This window comes from Jaculus jaculus, chromosome 1 (genome assembly GCF_020740685.1).
Source record: "Jaculus jaculus isolate mJacJac1 chromosome 1, mJacJac1.mat.Y.cur, whole genome shotgun sequence".
NCBI classification, from domain to species: domain Eukaryota; kingdom Metazoa; phylum Chordata; class Mammalia; order Rodentia; family Dipodidae; genus Jaculus; species Jaculus jaculus.
In genome coordinates, this window is record NC_059102.1 from 173,228,203 (window position 1) to 173,248,390 (window position 20,188).

At 35.9% G+C, this 20,188-nt stretch overlaps 2 protein-coding genes across 2 annotated transcripts; both read right to left on the bottom strand.

Annotated features, from left to right (window-relative positions):
- Nucleotides 1-2,766: 2,766 nt before the first annotated feature.
- On the bottom strand, nucleotides 2,767-3,708 carry LOC101607587 (olfactory receptor 8K3-like). The gene has a single exon (XM_004667750.1). It carries the CDS (start codon nucleotides 3,706-3,708, stop codon nucleotides 2,767-2,769), a length of 942 nt encoding a protein of 313 aa, XP_004667807.1.
- Nucleotides 3,709-17,437: 13,729 nt separating this feature from the next.
- On the bottom strand, nucleotides 17,438-18,379 carry LOC101607863 (olfactory receptor 8K3-like). The gene has a single exon (XM_004667751.2). The coding sequence runs from the start codon at nucleotides 18,377-18,379 to the stop codon at nucleotides 17,438-17,440; it is 942 nt and encodes a 313-aa protein (XP_004667808.1).
- Nucleotides 18,380-20,188: the final 1,809 nt, after the last annotated feature.

The following is a 20,188-nucleotide window of genomic DNA, read 5'->3' on the forward strand; positions in this document are numbered from 1 at the left end:
GGGTAGATTCATGTTAGGTGCTGTAGATGACTGAGACTATAATGATTTTTTTTTTTTTTTGTGATTGGGTAAGTTCACTGAGAAGGATCTGTTCTAGGTTCAACCATTTTTCCTCAAATTTCTTTGTGTCATTTTTTCTTACTGCTGTATAGAATTCCATTGTGTAGATATACCACTTCTTAGTTATCCATTCTTCTAGTGATGGACATCTGGGTTGATTCCAGCTCTTAGCTATTACGAATTGAGCTGCAACAAACATGGTTGAGCAAATCTCTCTGGCCTGTGGTTTGAAGGTTTTAGGGTAGATGCCCATTAATGGAATAACTGGCTTTGTTGGTATCTCTGTAATCAGCTTTTTCAGGATTCTCCATATTGTTTTCCAAAGTGGTTGTACCATCCTACATTCCCACCAACAGTGAATGAATGTGCCTACTTTTCCACAGCCTCATCATCATTTATTTACATTTGATTTTTTGATTTTTGTATTCTTATTGTGGTAAAGTGGAATCTCATAGTTGTTTTAATTTGCATTTCTCTAATGATTAGGGATGATGAACAATTTTTTAAGTTGGGTTTCCCATTTTTATTTCTTCCTCTGTGAATTGCCTGTTCAGCTCTTTGCCCCATTTTATGACTGGGGTGTTTGACTTCTTACTGTTTAGATTTTTGAGTTCTTTGTAGATTCTAGAGATTAAGCCTCTATCAGTTGGATACCCTGCAAATATTTTCTGTGGGTATCTATTGGGTTCACTTATTGTATGCTTGTCTATAAAGAAACTCTTCAGCTTCATATGATCCCATTGGTTGAGTGACTGTTTAAGATCGTGAGCTACTGGGGTTTTGTTCAGGAAGTCTTTTTCCATTTTTATATCATGGAAAGTGCTTCCCAACTTTTCTCCCAGGAGTATTCAAGTTTCTGGTGTTATATTGAGGTCTTTGATACATTTGGATTTGAGTGTAGTGCATGGTGGAATGTGTGGATCAAGTTTCAGTTTCCTGCATGTGGTTATCCAGTTTGTCCAGCACTATTTGTTGAAAATGCTGTCTTTTTTCCAGCTTATTTTGTTTGGGCCTTTGTCAAATATCAAGTAGCTATAGTTGCTTGACCCAAAGTCCTGGTCCTCAAGCCTATTCCATTGGTGTACACTCCTGTTTTTATTCCAGTACCATGCTGTTTTTATTACTAAGGTTTTGTAATATAGCTTTAGATCAGGTATTGTAATGCCTCCAGAGGTATTTCTTCTGCTGAGGATATGTTTGGATATGCAAAGCCTTCTGCCTTTCCATATGAAATTTGAGATCATATTTTCTATCTCTGTGAAGAACACTGTAGGGATTTTAATTGGAATTGCATTAAATCTGTATATTGCATTTGGTAGGATTGTCATCTTCACAATGTTAATTCTGCCTATCCAGTAGCATGGGAGGTTTTTACATTTTCTCAACTCCTCCTCAATTTCTTTTTTGAGTGTTTTTATGTTTCCATTGTATAGATCTTTCACTTCCTTGGTTAACGTTATTCCAAGGCATCTTTTTTTTTTTGTTGTTGTTGCTATTGAAAATGGGACAATGTCCCTTATTTCTTTCTCTGTATCTTTTTCATTTTCATATAGAAATGCTACTGATTTTTGTGCATTGATTTTGTATCCTTCTACTTTGCTATAGGAGTTAATCACCTTCAGGAGTTTTGGGATTGTGTCTCTTGGGTCTCTTACATATATAATCATGTCATCAGTGAATAGAGCTAACTTCTTCCTTTCCAAGTTGTATACCTTTTATTTCCTTCTACTGTGTTATTGCTTGAGCTAGGACTTCCAGTACTGTATTGAAAAGTAGAGGTGAAAGAGGACAACCCTGTTTTGTTCCTTATCTTAATGGGAATTCCTCCAGTCTATATCCATTAAATATTATTTGGGCCTTTGGAACTTTGACAAGACAATCCAGAAAACCCTTAATGTCTTGCCTGTCTTTCCATGGGATTTGCAGTGCAGCTAGGCGGTCATCATCTTGGCTGGAAGTCCTATTTTAAATATAAGTAACAAAAAATATGAAAATTCTTAGGAAAACTTACTAACACAGACTATCCTGGAGACATCTGAAACATGTATGTGGTTACATTACCAATCACTACACTCAGTAGTGACATAAAATAGCCCAAATCATGGTATTAATTACATTTGCTTCCTCTCAATTGGCTTATCAAATCAGTGCAGTCAAATAAATAATTGAATGAAAGATAATGCACTATCTGTGAACCAATTATGAGGAAAGTCATCCTTAAACAAAAAGCAATAGGTATATTTTATCAGATTATGAAGTCTTATAAAATTGTATTCAGCCTAAAAGCAAAAAATTGTAATTCCATAAAACATCATATATATATATATATATATATATATATATATATATATATGAATTAAGGCTTATTGTAGTTAATGGAAAATATCACGGAAAACTTTTTAAGTCCTCTTTTATACATGCTATAGTTTCTCATTCCTATACAGCATTCAGCTCTGCAGGTCTGCAGACCTTTAATCTGCTCATATTTTGCATTAGGCTTATTTCCTTATTGTGTTGACTACATACATGGTCTCCTTCAAGGAAATTCCTCTTGGCTAATGCAGTTGTGATTTGGCAGTTTGATTGGTTCCTAGAGCTAAGATAATGGAACATGTTGAATAGCTTTATGTTTGCTACATATTCTGGATGAAAATAAATTGGTTTACATTCAAAGCTGGTTTAAAGGATTTTATTACATATATAATTTTAAGAAAATATATTACATATTTTTTGCCATATCCTTGGTAGGGCATCTTTTACATCTTTATTTCTCAGGCTATAGATCAATGGGTTTATCATGGGAATAATGAGAGTATAAAATACAGAAGATATTTTATCAGTGTCAATGGAGTGACTGGACTCAGGCTGCACATACATGAATATCAAAGTCCCATAGAAGACTGTAACCACTGTCAAGTGGGACCCACAGGTGGAGAAAGCCTTGCGCCTTCCCTCAGCAGAGTTCATCCTGAGAATGGCTATAAGAATGAGCAGGTAGGAGACAAGAACTATTAGAAGAGAGGAAATTAAATCAAAAGCTGCAAACATCATAATTATCAATTCAATGTCATGTGTATTTGAACAGAGCAAAGATATCAGGGGAATACAGTCACAGAAGAAATGGTTGATAATGTTGTTGCCACAGAAGGATAAAGAAAAAATATTTATGGTCACTACAAAGGACATAAAGGTGCAGTAGAGATAAGTAATTGTTACAAGTGCCCAACATACTCTATGTGACACGATGACAGTGTAGAGTAGTGGGTTGCAAATGGCTACATAGCGGTCATATGACATTGCAGACAAAATGAAAAGTTCACTGCCGATGAACAGAAGAAAAAAAGCCAGCTGTGTAGCACAAAGATAGTAAGAGATTGTGTTTTGATCCACAATAAAGTTTGCTAACATTTTTGGTCCCACAGTGGTTGAATAAACAAAATCAGTGAAAGCCAAGTGTCTGAGGAAGAAGTACATAGGTGTTTGTAGCCTGACATCCATGTTGGTAAGGATGATGATACCCAAGTTGCCCATGACAGAGATCACATAGATGACAAGGAACAACCCAAACAAGGGGGCCTGCAGCTCAGGACGGTTTGTGATGCCCATCAGGACGAATTCAGTCACCACTGTGAGGTTGTGTTGCTTCATGCTGCTGTATCAGAATCCTGGTCTAGATGGGGAGAACAGCACAACTGAGGAAGTAAGTTACATGTAGCTATTGAAAATAAGATGCATCCAAATCTTCCAATTTAGTGTGCCTGGAAAGAAGCGCATGTTTATTAACATGATCATACTGAAACAGAATACCCTGTGGTTTTCATTTATGGTGATTTTATTTACAAAAATCTATTCAACATTAAGAGATGTTTTGGTTGATCCAACTTCAATATGGATTTTTACTGTTATCTAATAGTTTGAGACTGGTTACTCTGGTAAACATTCGACTTGATCTAATGCCCAATCCCAAGCAACATACACATCAGAAGCCATATTATAATGTTACAAAATTAGGGTGGATATGTAATTAAATAGAAATAATAGACAGATGATAAAGGTAGATAGATGTATGCATTTACATATCGATACATGAAACAAAAACAAAATTTTGAAGTGTTAAGTTTTTTGTTTTAAAATGGATAATTGATGATTACTTACTATTATTTAAGATTTCTATTTGTTAATAATGAGAACCAGTGGAAATTAAAATCATTAATATCAATAATGTATACTCTAACTATGTAATAATATTTAATGACATTACAAATATGCACATAAATCCTTACTTGAAATTATAGTCATAAAGTCCTTATAACTCCAGGTGGTATGGTGAAAATTATTAATGAACTTAATACATATTGGGCAGATGTATGAATGAAAATCTTATAATAACTTACATGAGATATTGTCCTTGTATGATTAAACAAACTAACAAAATATTGATATGGCACACATACTTAATATACATATTTTCATCATATTTGGAAATCTTTATTAAATGTAATGAACATCTTAAACAATTTTTTGTAGTACTGGGAAGTAAACTCAGAGCTTTGCCCATGATAGCCAAGCATCTTAACTCTGAGTTGCAACACCATCCCTTGTATTTGGAGGCAGGGTCATGTACAGTAGCACAGGCAGGATGGGAATTTGTGATCTTCCTGCCTCATTTCTGTACTGTGTGTATTTTCACTTTTTAATTAGGTATAGTACCTATCTGAATGATCTAATCATATGTGTGTGTGTGTGTGTGTATTTACATTAAAAACTTTCCCAAGGCTGGGGAAATGGCTTAGCAGTTAAGGCATTTGCCTGTGAAGCCTAGGGATCCCGGTTCAATTCCCCCAGATCTGCGTAAACCAGATGCTTGAGGGGAGCATGCATCTGGAGTTGTTTTCAGTTGCTAGAGGCCCTTCTGTGCCCACCCTTTCTCTCTATCTGCCTTTCTATCTCTCTCTCTCTCTCACTTTAATAAACAAATGAAATATTTAAAAAAATTCCCAATCTCTCTCTACCTTCATTGCATGACTAACATTAGTCAATTACTATAAGCAGTATGCTTGTTTTTTGCATTGCTTCTCTTCTGATATTTATAGTTTCAATATATTTAGGTATTTGTTTTCATAGAGAGAATAGAGAATAAAGAGGGAATGGGAGTGCCAGGACCTCTTTCTATTGCCCATGAATTTCAGATGCATTCACTATTTTGTGCATATAATTTTACATGGGTATTGGGGAATTGATCTCAATTTAGGATTAGCCGGCTTTGCCAGCAAATGTCTTTAAATGCTGACCAATCTCCCCAGCACAATTTTATATTTTAATGCAATTTATTTTTATAAGAATTATCCAAAATATCCTTAAGATGCACTTGAACTGAAATATACTTACTTGTGTGGAATTTGTTGTGAAAGGACCTTGAAGACTAATGAAAAATCAGAGCAAATTAGGAATTAAAATAGCCATTAGAATTTGTTTTACAAAATGAAGACTCAAAGTTCCACTTGAAAAAATTTTGAATATTGTGAAGAAAAAAAATTGAAGTCAAGTTGGGTGCACACACATTTATGTTCCTAGAACTGAGAAAATGAGAACAGGAGGATCATGACTTCAAGGTCCTTCTTGGCTACATAGCAAAGCCATGGTCAGCTTTTTCTTCTGTCTCAAGAAGACAAAAATGAGAAGGAAAGACTAAAGGAAAGAATGAAAGGATTAAGAAAAAAAGGAAGGAGAGAGGGAAAAGAGAAAAAGAAAGAAAAAAATTAATGACTTTATCAAGTTATACATTACATGAAAATTTATTTTCCTATACAACACCACAAAGCCAAAAGAAGAAACAGTGAATATAATATGTTCATGGATTTTTGGATACATAATAGAATTGTATGTGCAATATTGATGGTACAAGAAATTCTTCTAAGTATGATATAGCACATTATGCTAATGAATAATATAAAAACAAAGTATATGATTATCTCTAATAGCCTATGTATCAAAATGGCATACTATTTTAAGTGGTAATTATTATTTATGCAATATATTTTAACAACAATTTTCCTGAAATAAATTTAAAAACAGTAGTAGGAGACTGCACAGTAGGTATCATGATGACAGCTATCTGTGCAAGTGCTACAGGGATCCAAATAAAGCCATACCAAATTATATGTGAAATTTATTACATGTAATTTTCACTTCATAAAAGGTTTCTTATATAATATTCTACACCATCTCATACAAAAAGTTTTGATTTATAAACATAGCCAAAATTTACTATTACAAAATTAGAGAGATGTCCACAATAAATGCCGTGTGAACTGGTTTGTCTTATTTATTATTGTTTTGCATTCTTTGGGCTCCTAATGATAAAACTATAATATAAAGGGCAGGTGAGAAATAAGTACCCTGCAAGGTAAATGAACACAAAGCTGTTTTGTCTTTCTAGGGTTTGAAGTTAGTGGACCTTATTATATTACTTTTTTATATTTTACCAAATACTAAAATTTAATTTTCATACTTATGCTTCTAAAAAAATATTGACAGATCCCACTATAAAATAAACAATATTTTACCATTGCCATAAACTTGGATACTGAAAAGTCTCCTGAATTGGAGAATTGCTTTCTTGTTTCAATGTGAATTAGAAACTCACTTTTTCCATAGATAAGGTATGAATCTAATTTGCATATTTACTTACCTGTCTTAAGTTTCAAAATACTTTTGATAAAATCAAAAATGTAGACTCACTAGGTGCTGAAATATCTGGAAATACTTTAATATGACATATGAAATTCCCACTGACAATTCCTGCCTTAAACATTCTCCATTCACCTAATCTTTGTCTCTTCTCATATATGTGGTGCGAAAGTACATGTACAATAGATGAAATACTATCTGACGCACACCAAATATTTGTGTTTAGAAATGTTTAATCATCTCAGTTAACAGAAATATTGAAACTTGAGCCAGACGTAGTAAGGAGAGTGTCCTGCTGCTGTTTAGTTTTCATGACACTGGAGAAAATACCAAAACTAAATCAAAAGTGAACACTTACATTTGATGGCCAAGCCAGAGCAAAATGTAACCATTACTTTAGATAGGGATAGCCTACAACCTCTTGTTCTCTGATTACCTGTAACCAAGCCTCCTTAATCATCCATGTGCTTCTTAAATTGGGCTGTTGGATGATGACTTATGGATTGTTCTTTAAACAGTAGAGACTCTCCCTGAGGAGATGCTAGACAGTTCATTAGTTCACAGCATCGGAATGGCTAATGAAATGTCTGGAGATTGTCCATTAATTGTCTAGGAAAATTTCTGTTTCACTTGTAATTTATTTATTTATTATATGAACCAATAAACCTGTTTATGGGTTTTATCCCAAAATGTTGGTATTTAAATCTCAAAGAGATAATTGTAGTGTTGTGCTTATTGCATGAGAATTCTAAACAGACAAGAAGTGGACACAAATATCCACTGGTTTGTAAGTTAATTAATAAAGTATGCTCTATGTAAGCATTGTAATAAATGTCAAAATTAAATATATCTTGCATTATATAATAACATGAATGAACCTGAACCAGAGGTTAAATTAAATAAACCAGTCATAGATGAAAATGCTATAAAGTATCACTTCCACCAGGAATACAAAAACAAATTTATTTTATGCTACACTTTAAAGAGGAGGTTGCAAAAGTCACAGATTAGTAGAAACCAGAAAACAGAATGAGCGGACACAAACCTCAAATATACAGAGTAGGAAAGCCCCTGAGGTCAGCTTTGGACAATCGTGTCTGTGCATAACAACATTCTACGTTACATGTGCTGTATTGGAGTTGAAGTTAGAACAGGCACCATAGCACGAGTTGTTAAACACTTGGGATGGGGAGGAAGGTAGGTCAGGAATTCATCTTGAACTATGTGAGACCCTGTATCAAAAAATAAATCAACGGCAATGGTACCATAAAATTCTACTTCCTAAAAGGCAGACCAAATGGCTGAACCTTCACTAGACCCTTACAGGCAACACCTGAACCACAAGACACTGGAGAGGGTAGGATCAAGACTAACCTAAATCTTCTACATCTTCCCTCGCTCCCTCTCTCCCTCTCCCCTCTATCTCTCTCCTCTCTAACTCTTGTATATTAGTTATGTTTTTCCTCAATTTCTTAGTGGACACTGACCTGTAACCCCCACTTCCAGCTTGGGCCTACCATCCACAATGAGCTTTTGATCAGAGAAACCTACAAGGTTTCCCAAAACAATGACAGACTTCTGTCAGAGTACTTGATGACCCACCAAAGGCCAGTGGTAAGACCCTTTTGCTGAAAACTCCATACGCAGCTGACACGTAAAATGGAATGACATGGCTGGAAGCCAGGAGAGAGTCAGTTCCCAGACAGTCAGAGTGTCTAGTGCCAGAAGGCGCTACATGGGCGACTGGGGGAAATGACCAAGATCTATCCAAGCAACTCATTGTCTAACCTAATTAGCAACAAATAACCTGATGTGATGCCCACACAAATGCAGTAGTGGCACACAGCCATGGTGAGGAACCAACTGCTCTTGATTTGGCTAACTGATCCACTCAGTGGTCCTAGACCGATAGCTGGAGCTGGGAAACAAGTCAGAACCATACCCAAACACAAGCCCACTCTACAATATCAAGCTACCATCAATCATGGGGTATAAGAGGGCCTACACCTATCAAACTGTCTATCAAAAAAGTAAGTGTTATCTCAGTTTTCTGGGTGCTAACTTACTCTCCGTTGGAGAATCTGCTTCACTTTTTCAGATAGATGCAGATCCTAAGGAGATAGCTGCCCCAACATACCTCAAAAGGGGCCCAACTGAAACTAAGGACAATTGGCAAAACAAGCAAGGGTTATGTTTTCCAGTGAACTGGATACCAGCCCAAAGGGGAAGGAGACGAATGCAGAGAAAAATCAACTCCTACCAAATCAGAGAGCCAGAGCCTCAGAGGCCCCCAACACCTCAGCACTGAAGCAGACCAAAAATGAAACCAACATGGCTCAGGGAAATTTTGCGGAAGAGGGGTCGGAAAGAATGTCAGAATCACATGTTGGGTCATGATTTGCAGAGACATTTATCATACCAATAACTGGGGGCTAACTCCACAATGCACGACCCATTTACATCAACAAGGAGGGTCCAATGGGAGTGGGTAGATCACAGATGAGCCTAAACAATGGTACCAAACTGCCTGTATTTGATGAAAAGAAAACTAATAAATTAAATTAAAAAAAATAAATCACAGCATATGTTTTCAGTATAAATTTATTATTTATTATGTCAAATATTAAAACATGGAACCAAATCCAATTATATGCTGTATCAAGCAGGAATCTTAAAAACAGTAAGTCAAAAGAGCTATGGCACCATTATTGACAGCCCTTTATATCCAGAATATATAGAAAGAAAATATAAAATCAGATGAAAGTTAGGGAGAGATTATTAAATGGTACTTCATGGTGAAAGAATAGTTTCAGAAAATTTTACTTTTATACGTTTTTTAAAAAATTAATTTATTTTTCAATATTCAAGTGTATGAGATATGTGCATATATGCATGTATTTAAGTGAGCACAGGTATGTAAGTCCCACAGCACACATGTGGAAGTCAGAGGACAGCTTTGGTGTTGCTCCTCACCTTCCATCCCAGGCAAGGTCTCTTCCAGTAATTGAAAACCTGTGTCACATTCTGAGCCCATTCATGACCAGCTCAGCACTGTGGTAGAATCAAGGGATATACTGCTATGGGCTGCATGTTCCTTGATTATGGACCAAGATGATGCCAATTATTCTCAGGTGATGCTTGGCTGGACATACAACCTATTTAATCTGTGTCTCTTCAGGATATATTCCACAAACTCCACAATTTTCTAGGTATAGGAATAGAGCCTGTTAAGATCTCAGTTTTGAGAATAATCAAACCAACTGAGTTTCAGTACAAAGTCCTCCACCAAATATGTTGTTATGCCATCAGAAAATGAAGTCTTGTTTCATACTATGTTACCAAGAGTGGTGAAGTGTTGTGTTCACAGCACTTTGGCCACCAAGGCTGAGCCAGCTGAGCCATGCCTAAGTCTGGAAAGACCACAGTCATAGAAGGACATTGGATCCCCTGTCTCAGTTTCAGTGATGTAAGACCAAACATGAATTCTTTCATTCAGGCATCAATCACTTCCTTGTGCCAGAATACATGTATGGGTCTGCTATAAACAATATTCCAGGAACAGTTATGTTGCTCAAGACTGGATGGCAGGAAGTATGGAGACAATGAATGGACACAAAATCTGAAATTGTGATGCAAAGTTATGTGACAATTTATCTTCACAATGGATTCATACATGCAGAATGATCACTCCAGGTCAACTCTACATCTGCCTGTTATCTGAAACAAATATGACTGCCTTATATCCACCTAGTCTAGAGGTAGCAGGAGGCATTCTGTTTTGGATATTGGCCCTTTTAATGTTGCATTTATTTATTTATTTATTTATGAATGAATGACAGAAAGAAAGAGAGAAAGAGAGCATGAAGGCCTCCAGTCCCTGTAAACAAACTCCAGATGCATATGCCACCTTGGGTATCTGGCTTATATGGGCACTGGAGAATCAAACCTCAGTCTTTAGTCTTCTAAAGCAATCACCTCAACTGTTAAGCCATCTATCCAGTCAAATATTGTCCCTTTTGTAGTAGTGTTCCTTATGGTGAATTTCCCTGCAGTGGGCCTGGTCCTAAACAGGCAGACAATATGTTGCAGCTTTCCTACCTTGCTCATCAAATAGATAGTCTTCCTATCATAAGATTGGTGCCAGGAAGTGGAGGCAGCTCCTTGGCAAAGTGGAGATGATAAAATTCCAGTAGCTCAGTGTGCAATCACCAGCCTTCTGGTGGGGACTCCAGGGTTTTTCCCTGGCCCTGTGATTCACTTAATACTAGGTATCAAGTGTAAGGCTTGATTTCATTTTCCATTTCCTCTCCCAAGCAAGTGGCTTCTCTGTCCATGACATTTAGGCTTAGATTGAGGGGAGTGTCATGCAGGCTACTTTTACTGTGCTGTCTTCTCTTAATATCCACTTTTTAATATAAAATCCCTGTGGTTTTTGCTGCATGTCCTATCTCAAGTGAAAGTATTTGGTGCTTGAATAGTTGTTCTACTTGGAGCCTATGAGAAGAGGATGACAGGATCATCCTCTTGCCTTTATGCTACATCTTCCGAAGTTTTAAAATACAACTCAATAAGTAAAGCAGATTCCACTAACTGTGTCTGCTCCTGGCAATTTCTCACTATGCAACTGCACATTCCCTATAATAATTCATACTGGATGTCTATGATGGGTATTACATTAAATTAAAATGTATTCCATGTGTTCACATTAGCCTTTGATTTGTATTTATCATAAAATTATATTTTATAAAATTGAAGCACTATACTCACCTTGTAAATTTTTCACCTCAGCAAATCCCACTGGTAATATTTATGTGATCACTAACAAAATATAGGAATTTAAAAAAATATTTTAAAATTAATATCAAAAGCTCAATGCCTTCATATAAAAAACATTTTCATTCATATGTTTGTTATTTAACTTATACATGGGGAGGCATGCACTAATATATATTTATCCCATATACAGGATCTCCCAAAGATCAAAGTCATGAGTCTAGCATGGGAATAACTAACCACTAATGTTATTGGGCTACCTATAAGATCAGGGGTGGCTTAAAGGTAATAGAACCATTTAAAGACCTATCCCAGTGTAGGTGAAGACTCAAAAGAGTTGTATCCCAGGAGCTCCCTGCCCAACTTGCAGACAATTCTACCACAGCTATCTCTTCCCCAGTTGTTGATTGTTTTTGAGATATTGGGGAAGGAATTTTTGACTCTTGCAAACTTCATGAGATTCCTGAGCCTTATAAACTTCATTTTTCATTTTTTCATTTTTTTCAATTTTTGAGTCTCGTGATCCTTCCCTCTTTCTTCTGAGGGAATGTTTCAATAAGGAGAAAATATAAGTCCATACAACATGATCATATATAAGCAGCCTCTTGATGTTATAATACAAACTAACTCATTATATACTTCCAAATTGTTTGACAATGTAGACACAACTTTTATTGTCCAAGGGAAATAGAACAGAACTGTCTCCTAGATTCCATTTTCTCAGCATGAAAGAGTGGCCTTATACTTTTAAATTTTTGATAATTTTATGAGTTGATAGGAGGATTATGATTTTATATTCACATTAACAAATTTCATATAATAATTTACTTTATGTATAGGACACCAGATCTTTCTAATGTATTATTTTGTATGCTATACTTTGCTCATTTTTTCCATGTAGATGTCATCACTACTACTTCCTTTAAAAAATTCACATTGCCAGGCATGGTGGCACATGCCTTTAATCCCAGCACTCGAGAGGCATAGGTAGGAAGATCACCGTAAGTTTGAGGACACCCTAAGACTACATAGTGAATTCCAGGTCAGCCTGAGCTAGAGTGAAACCCTACCACAAAAAACCACACATAAATAAATAAATAAACTCCCTTTGTATTGTATCTTTATCAACCATTTGTGGCTTGTTCCTTCAATTGTATTCGTCACTGTGCAGAAGTCAACATTTTTTATTGAGAATTTTAATATATTAACATACTACAAATGGGTCATACTCCCACCACAGAACTCCAAATCTTTAAAGCACAGATTTATGGACATATTACAGATACATTCCAGCCTTCAGTTGTGCACAAGGATCTTTCCTATAGTGAATCATATGCATTTGTATACCAAATAAACTCACACATGCAATCACAGGAGAAGTCATTGTTTTTGAGTCTAGGGAAAATTGGCATAATGTGGTTTAATGTCATGACACTGTTGACCTGTGAAGTAGCAACCATGTGAGTAGAAGTGAAGTGAGTTTTCTTATTTTAAAAGAAAGAATGTTATGCATGGTGAGAAAAGTGGGTCTTATTTCATTTTCTTTTTTTACAGGTAATTGCCCAACTTGTCTATCTCCATTTTTTGAAGGTGCTGTCTTTTCTCCAGTGAATGTTGTTGGCTTCTTTGTCAAAGATCTAGTAGCCAGTTACTTGAAGTAAGGGCTGGAACTTCAATTCTGTTTCACCAGTTTATGTGTCTGTTCTTAGGCCAGTGTCATACTGTTTTTGTTCTTGGGGCTGTGTTGTATAGCTTTAAATTAGGTATGGTGATAACTCCATAGATGTTTCTTTTGCTAAGGATAGTTTTGTATATCCAAGTCCTTTTGCCATTACATATAACTTTTGAGATTATTTTCACATATCTATGAAGAATTATTCTGGGATTTTTATTGCTTTTGTGTTGGTACAATTACCATTTTCACAACATTAATTCTACATATCCAGGAGCATGGGAGGGCTTTCTATCTTCTCAGAGCCTCCTCAAGTTTTTTTTCACAAGTGTTTTTATGTTTTAATTTTATGGGTTTTCACATCCTTGGTTAGTGTTATGACAACATATTTTATTTTTGTGGCTAGTTGAAATAGGAAAGCCTTACTGAATTCTTTAAATATTTGCCTTTGGTTTATAGGAAGGATATGGGTTTTGTGTGTTGACTTTATATCCTGTCACTTTGATGAAGGAATTTATCACATTTAGAAGTTTTATGATACAGTATTTCAGGTCACATATGTATAGGATCATCTCATCTGCAAGTAGCACTACCTGGACTTCTTTCTTCCCAATCCATATCCATTTTATATCTTTCTCCAGTCAAACTTCTTGGGCTATGACTTTTAGCACTATGTTGAAGAGTAGTGGTGAGAGTGGGCAACCCTGTCTTGTTCTTGATCTTAATGGGGACTCCTTGAGTCTTTCCCCATTAAGTATGATTTGGGATTTAGGTGCATTATATATAGCTTGATTCTGCTGAGGTATAAACCCTCCATGCTTAGTCTCCCCAGCCTTTTTATCATGAAGTAATGTTATATTTCATCAAAAGACTTCTGTGTATCTATGGTTTTAATGACTGTGTGGTTCTTGTGTTTAGGTTTGGTGAGGAAGGGAGGAAAGAGGAACTCTCAAGCACTGCTGGTGGGAGTACAAACTCGTATAACAACTATGGAAATCAGTGTGAAAAAGATGAAAATAAAGCTGCCAACTGACCCACTTATACCTCTCCTGGGCATCTACCCTAAAGGCTCCACTCTTCATTACAGAGATATTTTCTCATCCATCTTTATAGCTGCTTTATTCACAATATGTAAGAGTTGGAATCAACTCAGGTGCCCATCATTGGATGAATGAATAATGAAGATGTGGTACATGTACACAATGGAATTCTACTCAGCAGTAAGGAAAACTGATATAATGATATTTTTAGGAAAATGAAAGGACTTTGAACAGATCATACTAAGTGATCTCACATAAGCACAGAAAGACAAACACTGCATGTCCTCCCTCATCTGTGGTTCCTAAGCTGGAGTAGTTTGAATTGCAGGCCTACTCAGAAAGCAACTCAAGGTACAGATAAGAGGGATGGAAGAGTTTGAAGGGAGGGAAACTAGAAGGTAGGAGGAGATATACACAAAACCAAATCCAAAATGAACTGGTGCCTTAGAAAGCTTACTGTGTAGCAGATTAAAAGATATAACCTTTAAAAGAAGCATGGAGGGGTAGATTGGTAAGAAGGCCCCTGGAGGGCTGGAGAGATGACGTAGTGGTTAAATCATTTGCCTTCAAAGTGTAAGGACCCTGGTTTGATCATCTAATACCCCCATAAGCCAGATGCACAAGAGGGTATATGCATCTTTAATTCATTTGCAGTGGCTAGAGGCCCTGGTGTGGCCATTCTATCAGCCTCTCTCTTTCTTTCTCAAAATAATTAAATAAATAAGTAAATAAATAAATAAATATATAAATAAATAAAACCTCTAGAAAAAGAAGGACCCTGGAAAGGATGGGATGAAGTATAATCCTCAAATATTCAACCCTGGCTTGTAAGTCCCGGTACCATACATTGGTTACAACTCATTTTGAGCTATTGTTCAGAGAGATCTATGAGGCCCACAAAACAAGACAGGCTTCTCTCATAGCACTTGATTACCCACCTGAGGTGAAAGAAGTTCTTATTGATGAAGACATGACATTGTGCCAACACAAAACATTAAGAGATCTTGCTGGAATCTACATGGAAGTGTGTTTCCAGATGGTACATCTGTATAGTGATGGGAAGTGCTACATTTGTAGCTGGTGGTGGGAGAGGAGGGGAGGGGTGGGTTGTGGTGGTGGCCAACAATGTTGTCAGTAAGCAGGGGTCACTGCTTTATAAAAGCAACCAGACTGACGAGATGCACACATCTGTGCAATAGTGGCACCAAGCGTAGATGGGTAACCAATGGCTTTTGATTGGCTAAGAGAGTTCTCAGTAGAAAGTAATCCATAGCTGGAACTGAGAACCAAGTCAGGATCATGGACTCCAACTAGAAATTTCCACTTGTCTTTTGCCTACAGAGAGGATATACCAATCAAAATTTCTCTAAATTAACGATGTTTATCACTTTTAACCTATGCTGATCTCACTCTCCATAGGAGAATCTGTTTGTCTTTTACAGAAGACAGGGAGAACCTAGGAAAATAAAAATCTATCAACAATATAAGAAAAGGTAGCTGACTCCCTATCAAAAGAGCCACCCCATGCATATCAGCTAGGGCCCATGTGATACCACAGAGGAAATGAAGAGATGTGCAACAGTGCTGCTTCCAGGGCAAGCTTGACAAGCTGTCAGGGTGATGGTGATAGACACTGAAGATACACAAAACTCACTAAAGCAGAAATCCAGAAGTTGCTGACAGCTCAACAGTAAAGTAGACTTAAAGCTTACCACCATGGATCATAGAATTTTGCAGAAGAGGAAGTAGATTGATTGTAAGAGTCACAAGGTGGAAAGGAGCATCCAGAGGCAGCATCCATCCCCCCATTGACTGACTTCTGTTTTCACAATTCATTTCCCACAACCCCTTGTTGAACACCAGCAATCCCACTGAGGAGAGTCCTCAGTTTAATGGAAGCAGAGAGATGAATGACTACACCAACATGTGTTGTGTACATACAAAGTTTCAACCTAATAAGAGAGGGGGGAAAGAGAGATTGCAGTAGAATAAATATTAGGAAAAGATCTTCTAGATGTAGATACCTTTAAATAATTGTTTAAAATTAATACTATCAACTTAGGAAATTTCTTTTCCTTAAACCTATTTATAGGTAATGAGTTAAAGAGCATACAGTGATGAAAATACAGCATGCTGTCTCTGGACAAAATATGACATGTCAGTTTGAAGAAAGAAGAGCAACAGGTCCTGTTCATTACAGAAAGGTTACTTACATCAGTGTCAACAAATACACTGTGGCATTGAACAAAAATCTTTCTTGGCATTGCCTGGCAAGGAAGAGGTCCCATTTGACAAAACCAGCAGTAAGGAACCACACTCAACTCGAGGGTATTAAGGGGAGAGGGGGCAAAATCATGGAAGTTTCTAAGGTGCAATTTGATATAATTATCTCAATTGTTGAATTCATTAATATATGCATAAAGAATAATAAAATACATGCTGAAAGGCCAGATATTCTGAGTTAAGGGTTTCATTTATGAAAAGAATGGCACTGATGAGAAAAAAGAAAATTAAAATTGTTATGAAAAATAGAGATACTATGACACATTCACCCTAGTGATTCTTCAAACCATCTTACAGAAATTAGATTCCTGATACCACAACTAATTTTAACAGGACTCAATGAACCCAAAAACAGAAAGTCTACATTTTCATAAAAAAAGAAACACACAAAACATACACACACATTTATGGTTCATTTGATATACTACTATTTATCTCTTTATTATTTCCATGTAAAATACAGCTCTACAATATATGTGTCTGGTCCATCAACCCTAACTCCAGTGTACCGTGTAATAGACTGTACTCAAATGACATGATCACAATTCTTTTCTTTCCTGGAAGGAGAGCAGATTTTGGTCTTCACTAATATATTTGTAGCAAACGTAATTACATTAATACTATTAATACTAAGTTTTCAACTAATTAAATATATAGAAAGCCTATTTGTGTTTGCTATATATAATATGTTTCAGGAAATCAAAGTAGGTTCATATTCAAACAGATTTGTATGATTCATATTTAATTTCACTTTTGGGAGGGCTGCAAAGTAGGGTCTCATTCTATCCCAGAATGACCTGGAATTCACTCTGTCATCCCAGGCTGGCCTTGAACTCACAGCAATCATCCTAACCTCTGCTTCCAGATTGCTGGGATTAAAGGAGTGCACCACTATGCCCAACAATATTTAACGTAACTTTTAAGAAAAGATGTTGTATATCTTTTTCCAAGTCCGCTGAAGGGCATCTTTTACATCTTTGTTTCTTAGACTATAGATCAAAGGATTTAGCATGGGTATAATAAGGGTGTAAAATATGGAAGACACTTTGTCAGTATCAAAAGACTTACTGGACTTGGGCTGCACATACATGAATATCAAAGTCCCATAAAAGATGATGACCACTGTCAGGTGGGAACCACAGGTGGAAAAGGCCTTGTGCCTGCCCTCAGCAGAGTTCATCTTGAAAATGGCTCTGAGGATGAGCAAGTAAGACACCAGGACCACCAAAAGAGAGGAAATCAAATCAAATGTTGCAAAAAATCTAATTATCAATTCAACTTCATGAGTATTTGAACAAAGCAAGGACATCAAGGGGATACAGTCACAGAAGAAATGGTTGATAATGTTGTAGCCACAAAATGATAAAGTAAAAATCTTTATAGTGACTACAAGAGAGACGAATATGCTGTATACATAGGGGACTGCCACTAGTACCCAGCATGCCCTTTGGGACATAATGACAGTGTAGAGCAGAGGCTTACAGATGGCCACATAGCGGTCATAGGACATGGCAGAAAGAACAAAAAGTTCACAAGTAATGAATAGAAGAAAGAAAGTCAGCTGTGCAGCACAAAGATAAAAGGGTATTGTGTTTAGTTCCACAACAAAGTTTACTAGCATTTTGGGTCCCACAGATGTAGAATAACCAAGATCAGTGACAGCCAAATGTCTCAGAAAAAAGTACATGGGGATTTGTAGCTTGGAGTCCACATGGGTGAGGATGATGATGCCCAAGTTGCCCACTGCTGAGCTGATGTAAATGATGAGGAGCATCCCAAACAAAGGGCCCTGCAGCTCAGGACTTTCTGTGACACCTTTCAGAATGAACATACTCATCATGGTGAAGTTCTGTTTCTCCATTGAGATGTGTTATGAAGTCAGTTCTGGAGAGGGACAATTGCATGTCAATAGATTCACAATATTGTCACCTGATAGACATTTACTCAGCAATGTTTTATAAATAAGATATGCTGAAACTTTCTAACATTAGATACCTCAAATTGTATTCAGTTACAAGCATAAAAACCACAGACAGTTATGGAGCCAGAAGGCTGTATGACTGCCATGTGGCCATCTGTAAGACACTACTCTACACTTTTCTCATATAAGGTGATTTTACTCAAAAATGAATATTATTCAATTTTAAGAGAAATTACATTTTTTTCAAACTTGGAGGTGAAATGCAATTAGAGAGAAATGATTAAAAGCCAATTTTAAGTTTGTATACAGCCTAATATATACAATGCTAAATGGCAAACGATATCCATGCCACTAACTTTTGCCTTAAGTAAGAAAAACAGAAAGTGCAAGTAAAAAATAAAGACAGGAAGAAAAGAAATACAGAAAAGAAGGATGGAAGAAAGAGAGAGAAGATTAGTATATAAATTGAAAGGTGTGATAGGTAGATTAGATGCAGGTGATAGAGGATAATTGTACTAAATATATATATATATGTATATACTGAATATATATGCATATATATACACATATATGTAAACAAAGATCATTGCTAGAATTAGTTTAAACTAAGAGGTATTGAATAATGATTGTAATAATTATTAAGTTTATTTGTCTTAAATCATCATGATCCAGTACTGACAATTATATTCAATATCACTTAATACATACTACTTTCCTCAAATGCCTACCAAACCATTTCTACAAAATATAGTTCTATGAAGACCTTATACTTATAGATCATTCAGCTGAAAGTGTTATCCCACTTGGTATATTTTGTGTAGGTTTTTGAATAAAAATTAGTACAGATCACAAAGTATGTTATGTTTACATGAATAAACAATCAAGTAAATATATTTCAAAATATATTGGCTCTTTATTCATGTGTTTGGTATACATATTTAATGTATGCAAAGGATACTTTGAACAAATAATGTTTAAATCTCAAAGCACTGAAGGGCTTACAGTGTTGACTGATATCATGAAGGATGAGTAAATTTTCCATGGTATTTAGAAATACTCCTTAGAGGTTATTCATTCATATTCTCTTTCTCTCTCCATCTCTCTATTTCTCTCTCTCATGTGTGTGTTGTTGGAATTTGTACTCATGACCTTGCATGCAAAAGTTTTTCTACTGCACTACATTCTCAACAACATTGGCCCATGAGTTTTTGAGTATTGCTATGTAGCCACAGCTCACTTGGGTCTGCTGCCTCTGGACTACTGAAATATTTACTGTTTAATTATAAGTGCACTTAGATCCAAAAGAACTTTTCATTGCATGTGTGTATACATATTTTTGCACCAGAAATTAGTTTATTTTTCAGTGATGAAATGACAAATAAATGAAGAATACATCAAATAGGATATAACACATGTAGATTTTCCTATTCTTGACTTCATTCTAGTTCCATTTCATCACTGAAAGTAGGCAAGTAATGTGCTATTGTTTTATATTGTTTCTATTATTTATCTTTTAATCCCATTTCAATGCATTACATTCACATAAAGGTATTTAAAACATATTTGTATTATGTACATTTTCATTAAAAGTGAAATATACTTACTTTGATATGTCAAATTAGATTCACTTAGGAAAACTCTGGAAGCACGTGAGAACATTTAGAAAATAGTGAGAAACATGAGTTATTGACATTGTTTTTATACAATGAAGTTTCATTCAATTCCCCTTTGTAAATTGATGCTATATTT

Coding starts and splice junctions, on each gene's coding strand:
- LOC101607863 (XM_004667751.2), bottom strand. CDS start 18,379: ATGGAGAAACAGAACTTCACCATGATGAGTATGTTCATTCTGAAAGGT.
- LOC101607587 (XM_004667750.1), bottom strand. CDS start 3,708: ATGAAGCAACACAACCTCACAGTGGTGACTGAATTCGTCCTGATGGGC.